This window comes from Petaurus breviceps, unplaced genomic scaffold, assembly GCF_028583685.1.
Source record: "Petaurus breviceps papuanus isolate PSGF00001 unplaced genomic scaffold, PetGlider_PUasm1.0 90752, whole genome shotgun sequence".
In the NCBI taxonomy this organism is placed as follows: domain Eukaryota; kingdom Metazoa; phylum Chordata; class Mammalia; order Diprotodontia; family Petauridae; genus Petaurus; species Petaurus breviceps.
This window is the reverse complement of record NW_027187336.1, coordinates 15565620-15590330: the sequence shown is the minus strand read 5'-3', so window position 1 is coordinate 15590330 and position 24711 is coordinate 15565620. Positions and strand designations below refer to the sequence as shown.

General features: G+C 38.7%; 1 protein-coding gene across 1 annotated transcript in view; it reads left to right on the top strand.

Annotated features, from left to right (window-relative positions):
• The first annotated feature begins 3882 nt into the window (after positions 1–3882).
• Positions 3883–24711, top strand: part of NXPH2 (neurexophilin 2) — a 35940-nt gene continuing 15111 nt past the window's right edge. Inside the window, exon 1 of the mRNA XM_069067864.1 lies at positions 3883–3960. Coding sequence (XP_068923965.1) covers positions 3883–3960 — 78 coding nt within the window. The remainder of the gene's footprint in view (positions 3961–24711) is intronic.

The window sequence follows — 24711 nt, the reverse complement described above, 5'->3', positions numbered from 1 at the left end:
AATATCTGAAGCAAATAATTTTTCCCCCAGAGGCATCTTATCCCATTTTTGACTAGGTAATACTAAGGTCAAATATATCATGTACAGAATTATGTGCTATGAGCATTTAAATAAAAAAGAGAATGAGCCCCAATTTTAGCTGCTTTTTCTGGAATAATTTAACAGTGCTCATATATACCATCTGTTTCTCTTCTGTAGGTATCCACTTTGAATTAGCCTCTTAAAAATTGCTTTAAGGCTGGATTACTACCTTTTATAGAGCCTCACTCCAGGATTCCTGTAGCAAAGTGAAACAGAGTTATAACATTTATACCAAAAGGTCCAAACCCTGCTTTTGTCCAAATATCCTAACTTTGATTTGTGAGAACAGACTATTGACTTGCACTTCTTTACTGAATGAATGGGACAAAATTAAATGTCAGTCCTGCATGGACAGAAACAGCAATAGCTTGTTCTTTCTGAGGTTTTAAGCCTCAGTAGATCTAGAACTCCTGAACTTTAATTACAATTGATGAGAATCCGCTCCTCCAACTTTTTGCCACTGTGAAAAAAGGTGCTGGTGATATATTTACATGAATTATACCTTTCCATATTTCTTTGATCTCTTTGAGGTATTTAGAGTCTAGTAGGAATATAGCTGGGTCAAAGGGTATGCACTATTTAGTAATTTTTTTCTATATAATTCCAAGTTATTTTATACAGGGATCAGACCAAGTCATATCTCCACCAAAAATACATTAAGTGCTTGTTTTCCCACAGTCCCTACAACATTTGTCATTTTCTTTTTCTTTCATCTTTAGCAATTTAATGGGGTTGAGGTGGAACCTCAGAATTGCTTTAATTTGCATTTATCTAACCATTAGTGATTTCTAGCCATTTTTCATATGACTATCAAAAGTCTTGGTTTATTCCTTTGAAAATTACCTACTTATGTTTGTTTTTATTCCTTTATTTCTTCCTTCCATCTTTCCCTCTCTCCCTCTTTCCCCACTTCTTCCTTCCTTTCTTCCTTTCATTATTTTTTCTTTCTCTCTTTCTTTTTCTTTCTTTTCCCTCTTTCTCTATTTCCAGTGAATGTCAGAGAGAATGAAAAAGAAAAAAATTAATGCTTCATATTGGAGAAAATAATAAAATAGTAATTGTTTTTAAGAACCTAAGCTCTTAGAGATCTACAAGGACTGAAAACATACCTGGAGTATTGGTGTCCTTGCATCAAGATCCCTTAAGTCTGGGGCAGGCCTTTTGGGGTCAGACCTCTGGGGCAACTATTTGTCATAAGTAGCTAGGCAGTGCAGTGGATAGAGTACTGAGCCTGAAGTCAGGGAGACACATCTTCAGTTCAAATCTGGCCTCAGACACTTACTAGCTGTGTGACACTGAGCAAGTCCTTTCACCCTTTGGGCCTCAGTCTCCTCATCTTTAAAATGAGTTAGAGAAAGAGATGGCAAACCACTCCAGTATCTTTGCCAAGAAAATCACATATGGGGTCACAAAAAGTCAGACAACACCATCACCTCCACCACCACACCATTTTGGCCTATCTAAATCTTTCCTACCATTTCTAAGGTTACACTGAACATGGGCAGCCTCGTGAGGCTTGGATGTGGCAAGGATAGTGAAAGGGAGTGGGGTGTGTTCTGTTATTTGCCTACATAGACATTTTGATGATATGCCAATTCAGAATCTCATAGTCTCCATGTTTTTATCTTTTCATCTAGTCATTTAACAAACATACAATAAAACAACAATTATGTGATAGGCAGTGAGAAAAAATACAAAGATGAATAAGAAGTGGTCCCTTCCCGCAAAGAAGTTATAATTTGGTTGGGGAGATTTACTTTAATATTTAAAAAATTCTGAGAGGCACACAGTCCATCATCAGGCTGTGTCTAGAGTCTTTCTGGATTCACAGAACCTACCAGTGTTATGTTCCACTTCAAGAACCCAGAGTCACATGCAGTGGCGTTCTGGAACCATTATGTAGTTTCTTGCAAAAGCTGGGTATTAAATTCTCAGTGTGAAAATTTATACTTAGAAATCATCAAAAGCTATAAATTAAATCTTGATTAGCTGCTTTGTTGATTATCTAGACTTACAAAGGTAATGGAGAGGCTGTTAATGCATATTAAATTTTAAAATGTGCCCTACATATTTTTTCAGAGAGCTTGTTGTTAAACATTTACCAACACACTACTGATCACACATTTGCCAAATAATAATAGCTAATATTTATATAGTGCTCACTATGTGCCAGACTAAGTGTTTCACAATTATTATCTCATTTGATTCTTTTTTTTTAAAGCAATTGGGGTTAAGTAACTTGCTCAAGGTTACACGGCCAGTTATTTCTGGATGTGGTGCTAAGTATCTGAGCCCAGGATTCGATCCCCAGGTCATCCAGACACAGGCCAGTGCTCTTACTTGCTGTGCTACCTGGCCGCCCCTCATTTGATTCTTACAGAAGTCTTGAGAAATACGCAATATTATTATCTTCATTTTACAGATGAAAAAACTGAGGCAAACAGAGGTTAAGTGATTTGCCCAAGGTCACACAGCTAGTTAGTGTCTGAGGCCGGCTAATTCTGGTGTTTAACTGTGGGATTAGCTTCCCAGAACTTCACACTGATATTGAAGAATGCTTAGCCTTTTCATATTTAAATTATACCAACCAGGCATTCATAGAATTTAGACCTGTAGGAGATTGCCTAATACAACTCCCCCTACACACATTCATTTTATTGAGGAGGAGCCTGAAAGTTCGGTATTCAGTCAACAAGTAAGCAACTATTATGGACCAGCTAGTGTACTAGATGCTGGGGATACAAAGACAGAAGCCAGACAAAGAGCTTATAAAATGGAAGGAGGGAGGGGGAAACATGTACATATATACTTTTATATATAGTGTATATATTTATACGTATATGTATAGATACACGTGTGCATGTAATATACACAAATTTAAAACATGTATTATCCACATACAAGATACCTCATGGAGAGGTCGAGGAGAAAAGGCACTGGAGGTGTGGGGATGAGTGACAGGACCAGGAAAGACTTAATGAAGAACGTGGCTCTTGAATTGATCTTGAAGGAAACCAAGGATTCCATTGGTAGAGGTAAGGATAGAGTATAATCCAGGCATGGCAGACAACCAGGGCAAAGGAAGGGAGATAGGGGGAGGAGAATTATGAAGTGAGAAGAACAGCAAAAAGGATACTGTGGCTGGAACATAGGGTCTGTGGAAGGAACTAATGTGAAATAAAGCTTAAAAAAAAGTCACAATAGGACCAGATAGTAAAAAAATTTGAATGGCAAACTAAGGATTTTATATTCGATCCTAGAAGTAATAGGGAACCACTCGAGGTTAGACATACACTTTCAGAAAATCGCTTTGCTGCTATCCAGATGGGTGTTTCCACTAATGAGAGATTTGAAGGAAGCCGACCAATTAAGAGGTTATTATTATTGTTTTGGTGAGAAGTAACGAAGGCCTGAACTGAAAGTGGCTATGTGAACTGAGAAAAGGAGATACACAATAGATATTGTAGAAATAGAGATGATAAGGTTTGGCAACTGCTTGGATATGTGGGGTGAATGAAAATGAGGCTTCAATGATGACCTCAAGATTGCAAAACTGGATGAATGGGGAAAAAAGTGTTGAGTGACTGGAAGGTTGGTGGTGCCTACAACAAAAAGAGGAAAGATCAGAAGAGGAGTGGGTTTCGAAGAAGAACTAATGAATTTTACTTGAGATAAGTTGAGTTTGAGATACCTACAAAACACCAATATCAAAATATCCAGTAAGCAGTTGGAGATGCAGGACTGTAACACAAGCACACACTTGGGGTTGAATATATAGGTCGGTGAGTCATCTACATAGACATGATCATTGAACAACATCCGCAAGCAAGAGAGCATAAAGAGAAAATGGAAGGCGGCTGCACACAATTTGGAGTACAGGTAAGGGATGGAACATGAATGAAGCTCTACCAAAGGAGACTGAAAAGAAGTGATCAGTCATATAGGAGAAGAAGAGTGAGAACAGAGTACCAAGGAGGATGGGGGCATCAACAGAGTCAAATGGTACAAAGGAGTTAAGAATGAGTGCTGTGAAATGGTCATTAAATTTGCCAATTAATAAATCATTGATAACTTTGTAGAGAACAGTTTTCATTGACTAGTGAGGTCACAAACCAGATTGCAGATTGTTTAAAATAGAGGAAGAAGAGATACTGGGGAGGAAACAAGGAAAGATAGTGTTGTTGTTATTATTGTTGTTGTTGTTTTAAAGGAATTCATCTGTGAAAAATAGGAGAATTATAATATGATAGCTAGTGGTAATTATAAGACCTGAGGAGAATTTTTAAGGTCATTAAAAACGTGAATTTCTCTGAAAAAAGCAGGGAAGGAATCAATAAATAAGTTACATGAGTGCCTAACACTGAATAGAGAGCAAACAGCAAAATCAAGATTCAAACCCAAGTCCTCCAAAGTCTAATCTAATATTTCCCCCACTATATAATACACAGAACTCTGGAAGGGGTAATATTTTGGCTACCTCTGTTAGGAAAATAGAGACACTAGGAACCAGAGAATCAAAAGGAAGATTCTGGTCAGCAGGAAAAAAGTAAAAAGAGGTGTGTAATTCTGAGATAACTGGAGTTTGTCTTGTTTCCTTATGCTTTGTGTCTTTGTGTCTGTCTGCCAAACTAAATCTTCCATCCTCAATAGAACCAGACACCCAGAATCCAGAAAAGCATAGGGAAGTAACAGGAGATTAGGAACAAGGTGAGACAATGTAGGTAGGCCTTGTTATATTCGCAACTCAAATCTCACATCTTGATGAAAGGCAATCTGTCACAGTATTTAATCACGGGAGTTAGCCAAGAGAGAAAGATCAAAAGAAGAAAAAAAGGACTATTGAATTGCTTCAAACACATATAGAAGTTGAGAATTTTGCTGTACTAGTAGAGATTGTGTTGTATTTGGATTTTTCCTCATAACCATCTTACATGAATTTATGTCCAAGGTTCAAATTGCTTTCTGTCCTAGAGGAGAATAGGAAAGAGGTAGAGGAAAATATTTATACTCTGCAGATTATTAGGGTAAATGAAGCATTCCTTGGATGCATGGAGGGAGTGGGTTCAAATAAGAAATGAAGAAGAAAAAAGGATATTAACTCACCTCTAATCAGGGCACTGGAGAGCAGAAGAAAGTGACCAGAGAAGGAAGTCAGGAAGGATAACTGAAATGTGGAGGTGTAAGATAGGTATGATGTTCTTCCTATGTCAGGGAGAGCTGGAGGAAGCACCTCCTTGTGCTTTGAGAGATGGTTTAGATCAGGCCTGCACAACCTACCTCCAGTGGGCCACTTGTGGCATGCCAAAGAATTGCAGGTGGTCCATGAAAAATGTAGAGGAAAACATCCTTTACATTTTTCCACAAACTGCCTGAAATCCTTTGGCATGCCTGCATGCCATAAGCAGCCTGCAGGCCAGAGGTTGTGCAGGCCTGTTTTAGGTCCATCTATGTCATTAGGAGACAAATCATCCAATAACAGATAAAAAAGTCGTCAGTAGTAGTAGGTGACTCCTTGCTGACGGGCACCTCAGCTTTTTTGGTTATAAAATAAATAAATAAACAATAAAGTTACTTATCCTTCTCAGTATAAGCATAAAGCCATGACAGAGAGCCTCCCAAAAAACTGTCAAACCTGATAAACATCACCCTATTTTGGGTGATTCATGTGGAGATAAATTATATCACCATAAGGAACCTAGAAGGTTTTCTAAGGGTTATAAAGTCTTAGAGGGGGAGATCAAATACCTTAGGGAGCATGGGTGTTGTTTTTTTTTTTGTCTGCCAAGTGAAGATAATGGCTTCAGAAGAAAAAAGTAGATATGAGATGTAAACACTTGACTGAAAGAGATGGCATCTGAAAACAATTAGTTTTGGTTTGAGGATTTGGGGGGTGGGGGGGTGGGAAGGGTTTGACCCATAGTTTAAAATACCAGAATAACACAATTTTGAAAATGTACTAGTGTACTTAACAAAGGACATATTTACAGAGGATGTTATAAATCTAATGAAGGGGGATTTACACTGAAAGGAGAGAACAGGAAGAAAACTATCTCTGAGACATTTGGTACTCTGCCACTTCAGAATAGCAAGCACAATATAACAGCAGAAGAGAGAATCAACAATGCACAGGAGAAAATATCCAAGAAAAAATGCAGCAACAAAACTATTTCTACAAATATACAAAATTTGGATGATGAACAGATTAAACTTGAAATTCTAACACAAGGAGACAAATCTGACCTAAACATTTACTTAAGATTTGTGGGGTGGGATCCATAACTCCTATAACTCTAGATGAATGTCACATATTCAAAAGAAACAGAACAAATAAAGTGGAGGGAGTATAGTAGGATGGTATCCTATGAAGTAATCCAAGAACTTGAGAGAAACAACATGGTTTAGAACATTTAGGTAAAAACCCACAGAGCTAGGAAAACATATTGATGTAGAAGTATGCTCCAGACCACACAGACAAAGGGAGAAATCAGAGGAGTAGTTTAAGAAACATCATAAACACAGCCTAGATTTTTGAAATGTTAGTATTGGGAAACTCCAGAAAACTGAACATCCTTTGGAGCTCTTTTTCTCTATTCAAACCTCCAAAAGGTAGAAAAACAATCAAAGGCAGTGGTATCTTAGTCCTGATTATGACCATCAAGGAAGACTTGGTTGCCAGAGTAGAAATTATGAAAACTTGTGGGTTCAAAAAATCAATTTCACACAACTATAAGATGGGGGAGGTGTGGAAGTTGTAGAAAAGAATTAGATTTGATGTAAGGGAAATCTTCCCAACAATTAGATCAATCCACAAAGGATTGGAATGCTTTGGTAGTTGGAGTTTTTTCTCTTCTCCCTGAACTCCTCTCCTCCTTCCCCCCAGTTAGAGTTCTTCAAGCAAAGACTATACATGACCACTTATCAAGGTTGTCTTAGAAGGCTTTGGTTTTTAGGTATGAGCTGGATAAATTGCCCTTTGAGTTACAACTCTTACACTATGTGTCTATGAAATAACTTAGAGATTCAGTCAGTTTGTATGTAATATATTGCTATTCCCATTACTTCTCTTAAAGACTAAGACAAGTAGATTATTTATTGATACCAAACACCCAACAATTCACAAAGATAAAAATTCCGTTTCAGGGCTCATTATGTACATATATGTTATCCTGTGAAATCCTGTTGTTGTTATTCAGTCAATCAGTCACATCTAACTCTCCATGACCGAACCTTCATGACCACAGCACATCAGGCCTTTTTCATCTTCCACTATCTCTCAAAGTTTTTCCAAGTTCTTGTTCATTGTTTCCATGATACAATTGATCCATCCCATCCTCTGCTGTCCTGTTTTCCTTTTGCCTTCAATTCTTCCAAAATCAGGGTCTTTTTCAATGAGTCTTGTCTTCTCATTATGTAGCCTGGAAGGTGCTAGCAATAGACAGATCATGTTGGTTCTTTGACATATCTCAGAAAAAAAAATAGCAAGTAGTGAAAAGTCAAAAGAACTGAAAATGCTCATCATAACTTCCAATAATCAAGAATATATAACATATAAACTCAGAGATGCTATATTGTTTTTTTCAGCCACACTTAAATCCAAGACTAATAAAGCCATTAACAATCATCTTTGAGAGCTATAGACAGCAATGAACACTCAACTATTATGCCTGATGTATCTCTACGTAGAGTTATTTTTGGAATGAATCTTCAGTATGATGTAGCAAAAAGAGCCCTGAAGAGGGAGTCAGCAGACTTGACCTGGTCCCATCTCTGCCATTAACTATCTTTGGGATTTTGGACTAATCTCTTAAACTCTCCAAACTTCAGGTTCCTCAAATGTGAAATGAGGCAACTTAGTAACTGATGATATTCATAGAGCATTTTTAAGCCTGTGAAGCACTTTACATGGATTATTTCATCTAAACTTCACAATGTCCCTACAAGGTAGGCACTATAGGTATTATCCTCTTCTTAAAGGTTAGGAAACTGAGGTCAGAGAAGTTAAATGACTCATCCATGATCGTGTGGTTAGTAAATGTCAGGTGTGGGATTTGACCTCAGGAATTATTATCTCTAAGCCAAATAGTTTCTACTTCCCCTCTTCAAAACTCCCCTTTTGCTGCTACCTTTCTAGGCATCACCCAGGCTCCCAACCTAGGTGTTATCCCTGACTCCTCACTCTCCTAAGACACTCCATCTCCCTACACTGGTCATTTTCACTGGCTGTTCCCTTTTCATCTCTACCATCTGGCTTCCTTGTCCTTGGCCCTCTTCTCTCATCCCCTTTCACCTTTCTGTTATTACTTCAATGCACTATTTCAAATCTTTATTTCATATCCTAATGTCTACGCTATAGGACTGCATCTTCAGCCTAAAGAATTTCTCTGCCAAGATGTCTTCCAGGCACCTAAAACAAGCAAGTCTTGAACCAAGATCATTATCTTCTTCCTTCTTGCTCCCCCTACTTTTTCCTTCCAACTAGGAAAATACAAAGCCTAGACCTCTGAGCTCAAAGGGACCTCAGTGGTTACCTAGTCCAATCCTCTCATTTCACAGATAATGACACAAATGCAGGAACGTTTGTGTCATTACACTTGTTCATGGTCACATAGGTAAGCAGGCATCACACAGTTTTCAGTTTCCCATTGTTATAACCTTAATTATCAATCCTTTCTTTACTTCTCATATCTAATCAATCACCAAGTCTCCAGCCTCCATAACATCCCTCATATTTGTCCTTTTCTCTTTTCCTACTATCATTACCCTAGTGCTAATCCTCATTACCACCCACATGTATTTTTTACATTCCTTCCCACTTCAAATCCCTTTCCCCCTCCAATCCACCCTCTATAACATTACCAGAAGAACCTTTCCTGTTCAGACCAGATCATGACCTTTCTCTGATCAAAAATCTTCATTGGCTTCCTCTTGCCCACCAAGTAAAATTCATACTCCTTAGCTTTGTATTTAAGATCCTTCACCATCTATAACCTCCTTAATATTCCTGAAAGAAGGGTTTCCAGATGCCTTCTTACCTTGAAAGTATATATGTGTGTGTATTTGTGGGAGGGAGGGTTTGTGGGGGAGGGAAAGATCTGTGAGAAGCTCTCCAAAGCTCACCCTTTACCCCCTCCAATCAGAGGGAAGGAGGGTCCCCAAGGGTAGGAGATGTTAAGTAGGTGTGAGTTTCTGGGTTTTCATTTATCCTGAAGGAAGTTAATGATACATGTGTATAGATAAAGATTAGATATAGATATGGATATGGATATAGAAATAGATATAGATTAGATAGAGAGAGATGTAGAGATAGAGACAAATAGATTTAGATATATCACACTTCTCCCTATATTCTAAGCTCCAGCTTTCTGTCTTTTCAATATACAATGCACTGTGGTACCTTCATAGCTTTGCTCTCACTTTTCCCTATGCCTAAGTTCACTCCTCTTCTTTGCCTGTTGAATTTCTATTCATTCTTTAAACCCCAATTCAAATGCTGCCTCCTTCATGAAGTCTACAGTTCTTCCCACTTCTCCCTTACACATCATGTAGTATTTTGTTTTTCCACCTTTATGATGCTCTCATCTTATAATGTTATACACTCTTGTTGTTGCTGGGTCATTTCAGTAGCGTCCAACCCCTCAGGATCCCATTTTGGGTTTTCTTGGCAAAGATGCTAGAGTAGTTTGCCATTTCCTTCTGCAATTCATTTTAAAGATGAGAAAACTGAGGCAACAGGGCAGCTAGGTGGCGCAGTGAACAAAGCACCAGCCCTGGAGTCAAGAGGACCTGAATTCAAATCCCGCCTCAGACACTTAACACAAAACTACCCATGTGACCTTGAGCAAGTGACTTAACCCCAATTGCCCTACCTTCCCCCCTCCAAAAAGCAAAAAAAAAAAAAAAGGAAAACTGAGGCAAACAGGGTTAAGTAACTTGCTCGGGGTCACACAGTTAACAGGTGTCTGAGTCTGGATTTGAACCCATGAAAAGTATTCCTGATTCCAAGCCCAGTGCTCTATCCACTGCACCACCCAGCTGCCATTATATACTATATTTAACTATATTAGGTATTTTATTTTCCTGCTAAGTTTTAAGAGAGCAATTTTCATGACTAACCTAAACTTTTTATCTTACCCAACACCTAACACAGAGTAAGTGCTCTCAATTGTATTAAGTACCTTCTCTTATTTAACTTTTTTTTTACTAGATGTTGATTTTAACCCTTAGTGTAACTACTTTATTTTCTGGCAGGATGTAGACAGCTTATTCTGATAGGAGTCCCACATCAGTAAACAATCATTCCCTATTTGTTAAGATAAAATCAATTTCTTTTTTTTTTTTTTTGGTAGTTTTGTTTAGTGCTCACCATTGGATATAATATTGTAATGGCAAGGGAATTTGAAGATCTTCCCTGTCCCTTAATGGGCCTCACTTGGAGCCCAACAAAGAGAAGCTTGCCTTGGGGAAGCTTATTTTTCAATACATCTTTTATTACTTTGTAATTGGGCCGTGGGTCATGAAGGTTGTGATGTCTTCTGACCCTTGAGAAAGCTATATACCCTGACATGAGGTTTTGCTTTGGGGCTCACTAGTGGGAAGAGCTGTGTGATTTGACCAGAGGAGACTCTGGGCAGCTATTGAACCCCATGCCTCTGAAAACCCAGGTGTTGGCACTTCTCTCTTTGGTAACTGTATGGATATGATGGTAAGACAGGTAGAAGCTCTGTCTGGTGGTATGTTGAATTGTGTTATTTTCTCTATCTGGATTTTTTTTCTGCTTGTAACTTCTCTTTGTATTTCTTCTGAAGTTCAGGGTGCTGACTTTTCCCCTGAACTAGGTAAATGATAAATGTTTGATTAAACTAAGACTGTTAACCCCTTTAAAGTTGCTTTCCTTTAGAAAAGCAGATTGAAGAACCTGTACTAGTAGTCATCCTGGGTATGCTAGTGTGCTTGCTTCTACAAATGTCTTCCAACCCTCTTTTGAGTCAGAGTCCATAAATATTTAAGTGCCTACTATGTGCCAGATGATATGCTAAGTGTGGAGGATACAAAAAATGTTCCAGTTCTCAAAGAGCTCACAATCTAATGGGAGAGGCAGCATATGAAAAGAACTGAATAGTGGGGCATTTGGGGGGGATGTTTCTGGTGTGGGGTATATGGTGAAGCCATGCAGCCAGGTGAGAAGTGATCTGAGGAGATGTGAACTTCCTTCTGGGTTGATTTTATCTTGAAGTTTTTTGAGTTTGGGGGGATGATGAAGTCCAGGAAAGTATCTGGGGTAGGGGGAGCAGAAATGACAAGGAGAATTCTCTGGGTTCCATCCTTAAATAGAGGAGGAGCTGGGAGGAGCTCTGTAATGTCCATCCTTCACTTTCTCCAATCAGAGGGAGAGACCCTGGGGTAGGAGGTGCTAAGCAGGTGTAAATTTCTGGGTTGATTTCATCTATCCTGAAAGAAGTGTTCATGATATATAGGCTTTTGATTAACCTTTAAACCCTTGGCTTTTTCTTTCTCCAACCTGAGTCATGCTTTTGCAACATATCTTTATATCCTTCCCTAGACCCACCTTTATGTTCAAGTCACCTAGTATCAAAGTATATTTTGACTTGGTTTCAAGGTTCTTGTCAACTTCATAAAATTTCTCCTCCTTTTATAACTCTGCAACAAATAATATCACATAAGCTAACTGTCCATCATGCTCTTTTTTCCTTATTCTCATCAAGAGCACTGAAAAGTAAAATATCCTTTGAAATTATATTCCTTGTTGCTATGAAATTTATGATGAAGCTAATCCTGCAATCTCTGCTGTTTGCCTCTCCAAGAGACATTGTGAGCCATTCTTCCATTTCCCAACAACTTTCTTTTGTCTTCTACTTTTGTTCCCTATTAGAATATCAATAATTGACATAGCTTCAGTTCTTCCAATGGCATGTCAACTCACTGGTCATTGGACTCAGGGTACTTGTACACCGCAATGAGTTACCGGAATAAGATTTTGGGGAGGATAGAATGTACTCAGGAGGCAATAACCACATGGTAGCATTTGATTAGCGTCAAATGAAATTTCTAAACATACCTCTTAAAGGCATCCAGAGTTGAAAAGACAACAGTTTCCAGTTACGTAATTATAACAAAATACAGTAATAAATACATGCTTTACCCTTGGCATTTATTGTCCTTAATGCTCATTAAAACTGAGTCCACAATGATAAACAAATAGAATGCTTTCCCCTTTCTCTTCTTTCCAGTTGATTGATTTTCCTTAACTAGCATTATTCCCATTTTGACAAAACTATATCTGTGGCTTGGTTTTTAAATGATCCTCACACATGGTGACTTCATAATTCTTTAGTGATCAGAATTACTGATATTCCTTCATTCAGAGTTATTTCTAATCTTTAAAACTTATGTTAAAAATATGAGAAAATAGTGCCACTCTCAATATCTCATCACTCTCAAAATCTAGTATACTATGCCATTCATTAATTAGCAATCAAGGTAATTTCTCTTTGCTATTTCATCAAGAGAATGTCCCACAGACTAGGGGCCCTTGTAAAATAGCCATTAAATCATGATACAACTTGGCCCTACATCATTCAGGAAACGTGACAGTGCCATAGGCTGGAATCAGTGATGGATTCAGAAGGAGCCTCTCATAGTACCTTACTGCTTGTGTGTAATTCATTTTTAAAGATCTTTTTTTCTAGCTATTATCAAACAAAATAAAGTTTCTATTTTTGATCTCCTATAACTTCCCTCTTTAAGTGTTTCCGGGGAAAGAAGGCCCAAATACGTATCTATAAGTTCTGGCAGGGACTGACGTCACCTTGTTTTCCAGATTACTGGCATCCTGATGAAGCAAGGATTGCCATATTTAACCTTAGCAACAAAACCACTGCCAAGAGTAAAGATCTCTCCTGCTGGCTCTTTTTTCAAACGTTTCTATCTTCACATTTGGGCTTCCTGTTAGTTCCTGTATCAATTTGGGGAAATGTAAAGGGTATCTATTAAGGGGATGTAGAAGGTGAAGTGAGTTTTTTTCCAGACTCAGCAGACAATGTTTAGACTGTTTAGCTTTCATTTCCCAAACATCTTTTGGGTACTACCTGCAGTCTGAGCTTGGAAACAGCAGCATATTCTGCCACAAAATATTAATAGCGGCAATTAATGTATTGATTTATATTTGATTCTGTCATCCTTCATTCCTTCTCTGCCACTTTCCTTTTATTCTGCTCTGACAATTCCCTAATGGTGCACAAGAGATATGGCTTTAGGGTAAGCCATGCTACCAATCATCCAAAGCAGTCTATGTGGTTCAGCAGATCCCAGCTCCTATTTTGTCAGTGGGGATGATGTTCTTTAGGGTCTCTGTGGAGAGGAAAACTCTTTCTAAGATTCATTTACAAGCAAAAAATTTAATAGGATGTTCTGTTCGATCATGACAGAGCATTTCTGCTGAAACAGCTTGTTGTTTTAGTTTTAACTGCAGGAGACAGAACAGAATTGTTAAGGCAACCCAATTATGAGCTATATATAAGCTACGGAAACGGGGCTCTGGGCCACCTTTCATTAATGGGGCAATAGGTGTAGCTGTTCTATAACTCTTCAGCTGAATAGAGGAATTTCATTGCTACATCCAAGGTAACATGACAATGTCCTACTTATGGTGCCTCAGCCTTCTAAAACAGTGGGATAACAAGGCCCTCATCATCTCACACCCAGACTATTGCAGAAGCATCTTGGTTGGTCTCCCCTCCACAAGTCTCTCCTCATTCCAGTCTATCCTTCACTTAGCTGTCAAAGTGAACTTACTAAAAAGTTCAGTGTTGACCATGTCACTCATTCAATCAACTCCAATGTCTTCCAATCACCTCTACAATAAAATATAAAATCTTCTGCTTTAATTTTAAAGTCCTTGATTAATAATTTGGAGTATGTACTCTGAAGCAATGGTAGGAAGGTCTTTCCTGTGGAAAGGTCATAAGAACAAAGATTTGGAACTTAAAGAAAATTTAGAGGCCCATCCAATCTATGTTTGTCCTTTAACAGATGAGAATTAATTATCTTGATTGCTAATTAATAAATAGCATATTATGCCATATTTTAGGAGTGATGAGATATTGAGAGTGGCACTATTTTCTCATAAATGTCACCCTCTCCTACCTACTTGGTCTTTTTAAGCCTTACTCAACCCCATGTAATTTGGGCTCCAGTAACATTAACCTCCTTGCTATTCCTCACACATGACACTATTTCCTATCTCCAGGCATTTTCACTGGCTGTCCCCCAGGCCTAGAATTCTCTCCCTCCCCATCTTTACCAGCCAACTTCCCTGGCTTCCTTCAAGTCCCACCTAAATCCCCACCTTCCACAAGGAGACTTTCCTAATTCCCTGAGTGCTATTATCTTCTGTCTGTCGATTATCTCTAATTTGTCATGAACATCTGGTTTGTATACACAGTTGTTCGCCTGCTTTTCCCCCATTAGATCATGAGCTTCTTGAGCATAAGGATTACCTTTTGTCTTCCTTTGTATCCCTAGTGCTTAGCACAGTGCCTGGCACTTAGTGGACACTGATGAAATACTCTTCCATCCTTAATGGCTAGAAACACAAATCCATTACGTAAGTCAGTATTCTCCGTCAACTTGGCCTCTGACAATGGTTGTCAGTCTATAAGAATACTGTTGAGAAGCTCTCAGAGTAGTCAAGAGGGACAAAGCATAGGGGCAAGCTAACTGGCTGTTTTTGAAAAATATTTTTATAGGCCTATGTTAACCTAGCACTTGTGGCATATGCCAGCCCCAATGATAGGGGGAAACCAAGCTCTCTAGCTTGGTGCAGACCTCCAAATTTGGAGTATGTACTTTCTGAAGCAGTATTTCCTCACCCCTATCATAAGGGCAATGGTAGGAAGGTCTTTCCTGTGGAAGGTCATAGAAACAAAGATTTAGAACTTAAAGAAAATTTAGAGGCCCATCCAATCTATGTCCATCCTTTAACAGAAGAGGACGCTGAGGCCCAGAGAGTGAAGTGATGTGTCAAGTGTCCCATGGAGAGTAGGTAGCAGAGGTAGACCTTCAAAGCAGATCCTCTCATTCCAAACCCAGAACTCCTTGCCCCAAACTCATTAAGGGCTCCCTTTCATTCGTGGATCCCATGCGTGGTGAGGTGACAGCAACCATTTCTCAGTGGCAGGAGCTGCTTTGTGGATCATGCCAGGATCAAAACACCCACCTGGAATAGATAGTTTGGGGCAATTATTGAAGAGAAGACAAGAAATTATCTTAGGAAATAGAGAGGCAGATGAAAAACTTATTGAGAGCCATGTAAATGATTATGCAAATAGATATTTAAACATAGCCTAAGGGAGATGACTGGGGACAGCTGGGATATTCACATATTTCACATCCCCTGTTGTGGGTGAGGAAGTATAAGGAAGCAAACGGCACCCCTTCTAAGTTCTTACTTGACAAAGGAACCAAAGTTGCTTGACAAGCAGCGAAGCCTTAATAAAACCCAGAAATGCAATCTTCATGAGATCAATATAACAGGGAACTTTATGACTCTTAAGACATCATCTAAATGCTACAGCTAATGGTCAACAAAAGGATAATAAAGGATATTAGTTTAAGGAACTGAAAATATACAATATTAAAGGCAAAAAAAAAGTAGAAAACATACATTTTAATTATGGATCTGAATTTTATTCTTGTGATCATACCTCTGGTGTCTAAGCCAAGCCTCACCTTGCAGTGAGGAGAGACAACTTGGCACAGTGGGGAAAAGTCTGGATTTGAAGTCAGGGGACTTGGGTTTGACTTCAAGCTGTGTTAATTACTATTTGTATAAACCTAGACAAATCATTGAATTTCTCTGGACCTTAATTTTCCCATCTGTAGAATAAGGGGTGTGGGGACAAAATATCCTAGACTCCCAACTCTAAAGGATTTTTCTCATGTTTTTATTTATATTGAATATTATTAGCTATTCCCTTGTTTTCAGGTTAGATATTAATCACCATTGCTAGGTAATATACTGTAGTGAAGGACCTATAACATCAGCACAAAACCTTATTGCATTTCATCCCTTTTGTGTAAAGCAAAATTAAGCATCATTTCTGGGCAACAAATGGTTAATGCATCTTTATGCTCCCGGCCTTAGCCCCAGACATCACACCACCAGCACATTAATCAGAACACTACAGCATAATAAAGAGATGAGACAGCTTCCCCTTATTAGTGTGAAACAGCTGCAACTAACCAAATACATCGAAAGCACTCCAACACAAAATGATTAAAAGAAATTATTGGTGAGTTGTTTACTGGGGAAAGATCATGTGCTTATAATGGGAAGGGACCTTAGAGGTCACCCAGACAAACCCCCTCATTCTATAGATAAGGAAACCCAAACCCAGAGATAATAAGTCACTTATTTAATGTCACACATTCAATGGAAGAATCACGATTCAAACCCTGACTAAAAAAAACTAGAGTTATTTCCACTGAGTTATTTTGTGAAATAGAGTAATTATATGGAGCTCTTGGGGTGAAGAGGGTGATAGAGAGTGAATATCATTGTAGAGAAAGGAATGATAGAAAAATCATACTCTAGATAAAGTCTCTGAGGGGTGGAAGAAATGCTCTGTATCTTCACAGTGTCACATATCTGCATATATAAAAGGAGATTGGACTATGGAGTTGAGTGAAATAAACTTTTGTTGGGTCTAAGTCAGATTTGGTATCTATTAGCAGTTTCATATTAGGCCTTCTTACAGGGCTTGGGGAACTCAAAATCCTTTACCACCATCACTAGCATTTACTAAAAACCATACTATGACACTGGTTATCACTTATTAGGTTTGAGTTTGCAATAAAAGCAATAGGAAGAAACAAGGAGAAATGCCAGTCTGGTCTTGATTCTCCCCCACCAGGTAGGACAGGTTAATGAAATAGAAATGATGGAAACCTTGGAGGAAAGTAAGCATTCAATCTTAGACTTTGTAATAGAAGAGTAGAGGAAAGATGGGCATAGTCAGACATGCACCAGATAGTTTAAAATTCTTCTCAGGAAATCAGCCCAGGAAGGATAAGGATACTTCAAGAATGAAATTCTGAAAACAAAAAACAAAGACATTCCATTGAGAAGGAATGTGGAGACTTGTCCAAAAGGACTAATGTTGTTATAAAAGGGACTCACTGACTAATGTCAGTTTTTTAAAAAGTGTTCAAAAGATAGAATCTAAGGAAGTTGTAAAAGGGCATAATTACAAAATCATGGAATGGTCCTATATGAACCCTGTTAGTGGTCCTATAGTTAAGAAATGAGCTGAAAACACAAAAGCAAAGAAAGTCAAAGAGAGCATGTGTGTATGTGCATTGTGTGTATATGTATGTGCATATATATATATTATATGTGTGTACATATAGCTTATATATCAGTATGAAATAGATATGTAGGAAGAGTCAGGTGCAGGGCATGTTTGTGTATTTAGAATATCAGGCAGCTAAGGGGAGCAGTGGATAAAGTGCTGAGCCTGGAATCAGGAAAACCCAGGTTCCAATTTGGCATCAGACACTCACTAGCTGTGTGACCCTGGGCCAGTCACGTCACTTTTGTTTGCTTTAGTTTCTTCATCTTTAAAATGGAGATATTAGTACCTAATTTCCCAGGGTTGTTGTAAAGATCAAATGAGCTAATCAATTGTAAAGAGCTTAGCATAGTGCCTAGAAGATTAGCTATTAACTATTATTTAAAATATATGCATGTGTATAGACATATATACTTAGTTTTATAAATACATATATTTATGAAGAAGGAATAAAACCATGGATATCACTGCTACTCACTGGAGATTAAAGTATACAATTATCTCAAGGTCTAGAGTACAACAAATTTTAGGCTACAGCAAGCATTAGGATAAAGTGATCTTACAAATAACTTGGCACCCAAGTTATGCCACATTCTTGTCACTATTCTCAAATCTGTGGCAAAATGTCAGGGTCCCATTTTGCACATAATAAGGCAGCTCAGCAAGGAATCTGATTAGTTTCCCACCCCCGTGACACAGAGAAATGCCAGACATTGGCAATCAGAGAGGAAATTTCCAGATTGGAAGATTCAAGAACAGGGCTAGGACTGAAAGTTGAAAAAGGAAGAGGAATGGTTTCTAGAGCTCAGGTAGCCTGTTACAAAAAGGCTAGGCCCAGAAAACCAGTCAGATTTTTCTGGACTACCACATACTCAAAAACTTTATTTGCTCCCTTTTTCCTACTAATAAAGATAAGAGTCATGCCTGTGATTTCATTGTTATAGGGAATTAGTGTCTCTGCCTCCCCCTGCCCCCCCCAATTGAGAAGACACCTTTTACCAATGCAGATCAATAACTTCTCTGAAAGTTATAGTCTAAGTTGCCTAGGGCACTGAAAAGTTAAGTGACAAAGCCAGTATTCATCCAAGGCTAGACCTGAATTCAGGTTTTCCTAACCTGAAGGCTGTCTCTCTCTTCATTACTCCATCCAGGTTGTCTTACTGCCTTAATAAAGTATAAGCTCCTGATCTTGGTATTCAAGGCCTCAAAGAGTTGGATGCAACCCACCTTTCCAGCCTTATCTCATATTGCTGTCATTCACATGCTAGTACCTGAATGCTAACTGGACTCCTCTATCTTGATTGCAGCCTTTCCTTCTCTTGTCTCTGTGCCTTTTGCCAATGCTGCCCCCCCCCTCCACCCCAGGCAGGGAATGCAATTCCTCTGCATCTCCTAGGCCTTGTATGTAATCAAAGCTGAATAAACTGAATCTTCTCCTGTTGAAGTCCCTGTCTTCTCTCAAGATCCTCTTCAGTTGCCAAATTTTTCATGTTTCTTCTGACTCCCCAACTGAAAGCAACATTTTCTCCCCAGGGCTCTCATAAGATTTTGTCCAACTCTATCCTTTGCACTCTTTTCCCACTGTATTGGACCACAGTTATTTCTGTACATTTTTTTTTTCTGCTATTCTATCACAATTGAAATCTGTATTGTGTCTTTATATCCTTGTTGGTTCAGAAAGCCTCTGTTTTACATATAGTGTTTAATAAATGTTTGATGGATTGTTGACTTTATTACTGATAGGAACTACTGGTGAAATCTGAGACTCTTGCACTCTTGGGTTTAGAAAGAAGGTGCAGGGTGGCCAGGTGGCGCAGTGAGTAAGAGCACTGGCCCCAGAGTCAGGATGACCTGGGATGGAATCTGGGCTCAGATACTTAGCACCACACCCAGAAATAACTGGCTGTGTAACCTTGAGCAAGTTATTTAACCCCAATTGCTTTAAAAAAAAAAAGAAGAAAGAAAGAAGGTGCAATATTCCTCTTACTAGTAAAATATATTTACAATTTTGAGAACAAAGGAGAAAGCAACAGCTAGAATTAAAAGGCCATTAGGAAGGGAAAATAGTGAGGGCCCTTCTCAAAACTGAACCAAAACTCAAGTCTTAGTCTATCTCATCTAGGCCCTCCTCTGCTCACCTAGTAAGTGTCCTACCTGACACACTCAAATTAATCAAAGCAATTCTGTGTTCAGTCCCCTTACTATTTCCTGGTTGAGTTTCTTCCCTTTCCCAACCAGTTTTACCTCACCAGCGCTGTTCTTGTCATCATTTCTTCAAGGCTGCCACAGTTTTTCTTGTTAATGTTGCAATCCAGTACATGAAGAGTCCCACAACAGATGCTTCTCTCAAATCCAGAGAGATGGCTTAGATAATACTCCCTTTTTCTTGGTCCAGTAACTCGGAAGTGAAATTGAGGGAAGCATCATTCATGTGATTTAAAACTCTAGAAAAAAAGGGGGGGGAGGGAATAGAGAAAGTTTGATCACAGATGCTCTCTCTTCAATTCTTCAAATATACATTAAGTGCCAACTATACATAGTATAGATGGAATGCCTACATGTGTGATTTAAGTCTACCCAAAATACACACACACACACACACACACAATCTCTTCTTTGTTCTTACTATTTCCACCATTTCAGTCAATAATGGAAAGTGGGGGGGGGGGAGGGAAAGGAGGGAAATAAGGGCACAGTAGAAGGAACATTAGCTCTTTCAATAGACCTGTGTTCAAATCCTGACTCTGGCACTTTCTACTTATGTGACCTTGGGCAAGTAACTCAACCTCCCTGAGTCTTATATTCTTATAACATGAGGGGGATTGTCCTCTAAAGTCTCATAGCTATGGATCTGTGATCCATCAATTTATCAAATGTTTATTGATCTGTCAGCTTGCATTAGCTAGTGAAAAAAAATTCTCATTAACACTGATTAGTTTTTCAAATTAGCTATTTGTCATGTGTTGTAATAGGCGAAGGGATAAAGAAGGGACCATGGAATGAGCAACAGCCTGCAGGATCCAATGCTGGACTAATGTGAAGGAACTGGGGATCTAGGGTGGAGTGGAGGGCTGGTGAGAATCTATATAGCAAGGTATCACAGAGTCCCAAAGACAATCATATATTCCAAACCCTTTCCTAGTGATGACTAAAAAATTAAAGATAGTATAGGTGATGTATACTTAGCTCCTGACTCTGTAAAACAAAGAGTAAACCTTCTGCACACACCTTGACTTCTCAGGAAGGGAATCCAAAGTCTTTACATCATCAAAAGAGAATGACTGTCCTGTATTATCCAGGATAATAAAGAAATAGGCCAAAGTTTATAGTTGAAGTACCAGGATAGTGTTTTCTCAGAGCTTTATCCAATTTCTTAATTTGCCTAAACCTCCCTCCTTCAATTCTTTCAAGGTTTCTTTGTCCTAAATTATGGTATCAGCAGGGTGGGACCCAGCACTATGCCTGGTTTACTGGAGGGTAGAGAGGGCTAGCTCTAAACAGATGACTCCAGGATCTATATCTCTAGCCATGACTTCTCTTCTGAGTTCTAGATCCATGTCTCCAACTGCAAAATATCTCTCCCTGTTAGTACCTTTTGCTTGACATGTCTAGAACCCACCTTGTTATCTGTCCCCTTAAACCTTTTCTTTCTAATTTCACTCTTTCCATTAGTGGCACTAGGGGTGAAGGGGATAGAAGCAAACATTTCTTAAGCTCCTACTATGTGCCAGGCACATTACAAAAGCACTACCAATCACTTATTGCCCGTATCTATAACACTGGAATTATCTTTGATTCTTCTCTCCTGCTCACCTTCTACTTCCACTCAAGTACAAAATCCTTTCAATTCAACTTCTTCAATACATTAGGCAACTTTCCCTTATTCTGTATTCCAATGGCTACCGCCCTAATACAGGTCTTAAGTATCATACACTCATACTGTTACAATAGTTCAACAGGTCTTCCAACTCCAAATTTGTTCTTACTATGATCCATCCCTATCCAAATGCCAATTCTAATTTTCATTATGTATATCTTTAGTGATATCATTACTCTGCTTAAAAATCTTCAGTGACCACCTATACATATACATTCACATGTCTACACAGAAAAGCATAAAGCAAGATAAGCTAGCCATTTTGTCAGTGGTAGCTAACAATAACCCAGGGAGGTAGTAGTATTAATATCCTCATTTTACAGCTGAGGAAACTGAGGCCCCTCTTTTGTGATTTGTACAGAGTCACATAGTTAGTGTCTAAGGACAGATTTGAATTCAGATCTTCCTGATTCAAGGCCCAGGACTCTAATGGCTTCAACTATTTAGCTGTCTAATGTAGATTTAGGTCATGCTAAGAGGCACGCTATGCAGGACTGTGGAAGTAATTGTCCCTCTATTTTCTATCCTGGCGAGGCATATCTACAGTATAGTATTTAGTTTGGGGTGCCACATTTTAAGAAGGATAATTACAAACTGGAGAGTATCCAGATGAGGACCACCAGCATAGTGAAAGGCCTCAAGTTTATGTCAAATGAGAACTGGAGGCACCCCAGGGGTGGGGAACTGGCAGCCTCGAGGCCACATGCAGCCTTCTAAGTCCTTGGGTGCAGCCTTTTGACTGAGTCTAGCTTCTATAGAACAAATACTTTTACTAATGGGATCTGTTCTGTGAAGTTTGGATTCAGTCAAAGGGTCGCACTTGAGGACATAGAGGGCCACGTGTGGCCTCGAGGCATAGATTCTGCACCTCTGGATGAGAGCTATTTAGTTCACAGAAGAGAACATCTATTGGGTGGAAGGAGGGGAGCCATGCTTTCTGTCTTAAAGTATTTGCACATCTTTTCTGTAGAAGAGGAAGCAAACACATTTATTCTGGTTGACTCCAGATCATAGCAAAAGTAGCAACTGGTGAAAGTTGGAGAAAGGAAAATTTAGGTTCAGCTAGGTGATGTAGTGGATAGAGCATCAGACCTGGAGTCAGGAGGACTCATCTTCCTGAGTTCAAATCCAGCTTTAGACACTTATTAACTGTGTAAGCCTGGGCAAGTCACTTAACCTTGTTTGTCTCAGTTTCCTAATCTGTAAAATGATCTGGAGAAGGAAATGGCAAACCAGTCCAGTGTCTTGGACTAGAAAACCCCAAATGGTGCCACAAAAAGTTGGACATAACTGAAAGATAACTGAATAACAACAATTTCGGTTCAATGTAAAGAAAACCTTAATAATTAGAGTTTAAAAGTAAAAAGGGCCATCTCAGAAAGTGATCTCACCAGAGATCTTCAAGGAAGATCTGGGTGATCAATTGTCAGTTCTATTGTGGAGGGGTTTTTATTGATGTATGAGTTGAGTTAGCTGGCCTCTAAGGTCTTTCTAACTCTGAGATTTGGGAAATCTCTCATTCCTCTGCCTCTCTCACTTTTGACTGTGCCCATAATGTCTCTTCCATGAAGCCTTCTCCTGACTCTCCTGCTGAGGTCCCAACTGGCTCTTGTTTCTCCCCTAATGTGCTCATCACATAGTATTACCCATAGTAGTTATCTATATTTGTTTTATTATTATTGTTATTAGTGATTGTAGTAGTAGTACCTTACCCTGTAAGGTAGTCATCTACTACTACTACTACTACTACTACTGCTGTAAGTTCCATGGAAGTAGGGATGATGTTTTATCTAAATTCCATTGTATCTCCTCCAGTGCCTAGCATAGTATTCTCCATTCAGATTAAAAATAAATGTTCATTACATTGTATTGCAAATTCACAATACCAAATTATCCACTCAGGTAGTCGTGTTGACCAGATCATATTAAAATAATAAGTAAGCCAAGAATATTGTGAGGCAAAGCACAAGGAGGACATCGTTAAGAAAAAAAGGGGGGGGGGGCTTTAAAAATTCCCCATTTGGGGCAGGAACAGAAACAGTTTGACCTTGGAGACAACAATCATAGGATCATAGATTTAGAGTTGGTAAGTATGTTGGAGACCATCTTATCCAATCCCCTCATTCAACAGAAGTGGAAACTGAGCTCCAACAAGCTTAAGTCACAGGCCCAAGTTTACATATTACCAAAACAAGGATTAAAATTCCTGAGGAATTGTACTTAATTAGAAACTTTAATCCTCCCGTGAAAGCCACTTAGCCAATCTGTTCATCAGTTCGCAAATGATAATCATTTAAAAAATCATTCTCCTGTAGAAATTTCTGCCCTCAGCTCACTTGAAATAATCCTGTAGGCATAGAGGAATATATTAGGGTTTACCTTCCTTTGGAAGAAAGTAGCTAAATTGGGGTGGCTAGGTGGTGCAGAGAATAGAGCACTGGCCCTGGAATCAGTAGGACCTGAGTTCAAATCTGTCCTCAGACACTCAACACTTACTAGCTTTATGACCTTGGGCAAGTCACTTAACCCCAATTGCCCTTCCCTCCCCCCTCCAAAAAGCAAAAAAAAAAAGTAGCTAAATAACTCAAGGGTTATTGTTGGGAAAGCATTTTGTAAACCTTGAAGTGCTATATGTAAATTGCTAAATGTAAAATTTACATAGATCCTATACGTATATGTAAATTGTTTTGTTGCTCTTGCTGTCATGTGGAGGTCAGTTTTAAGACAACCTCAACCCTCTGAAACATTTCTAAACTAGAAAGGAAGACAAAAGCTTTCAGACACTCACAATAACTATCACAAAGCTACTGCAAATCTAAGTACTTTGTCCTTAAACCACTCAAAGCCTGTCTATTTATTAAATGTAAAATATATGCTTTGTTATCTGATTTTACCCATTTGAGAGGAGAGGCACCAAATTAAAGGCAGAAATCAGAAGGGACTGCTGGCTAAATTTCTAAAAGACTGGCACAATGGTAGGAGAAGTCCTGGGATCATCCTCCTAGACTAACCACATTATTTTACAAAGATGGTCCAGGAAAGTAGTGATTTGCCCAAGTTTGCACAGGTAGTAAGGAGCAGACCCAGGTTCTCCACTTCTAAATCCTCTAACTCTAAGTCCAGGGTCCATATACATAATTAATATCTAAAATCCTGTTGATCTGAAAGAAAACTAAAAATTGCTTTATAAAATATGGCATAGACATTTGACTTTTTGAACTGTGCAGGTAAAGTACTGCTATGATTATGTGTTTAATAATAGCACTGGATATATTACATAGAAATTAAACCCAGAAGAGCTACACAAGATTTTAACAATCATTAACAACCAAGATGGTGTGGTTACTGATCTACAGTCAGATATCCTAGAGAATAAAGTTGTGG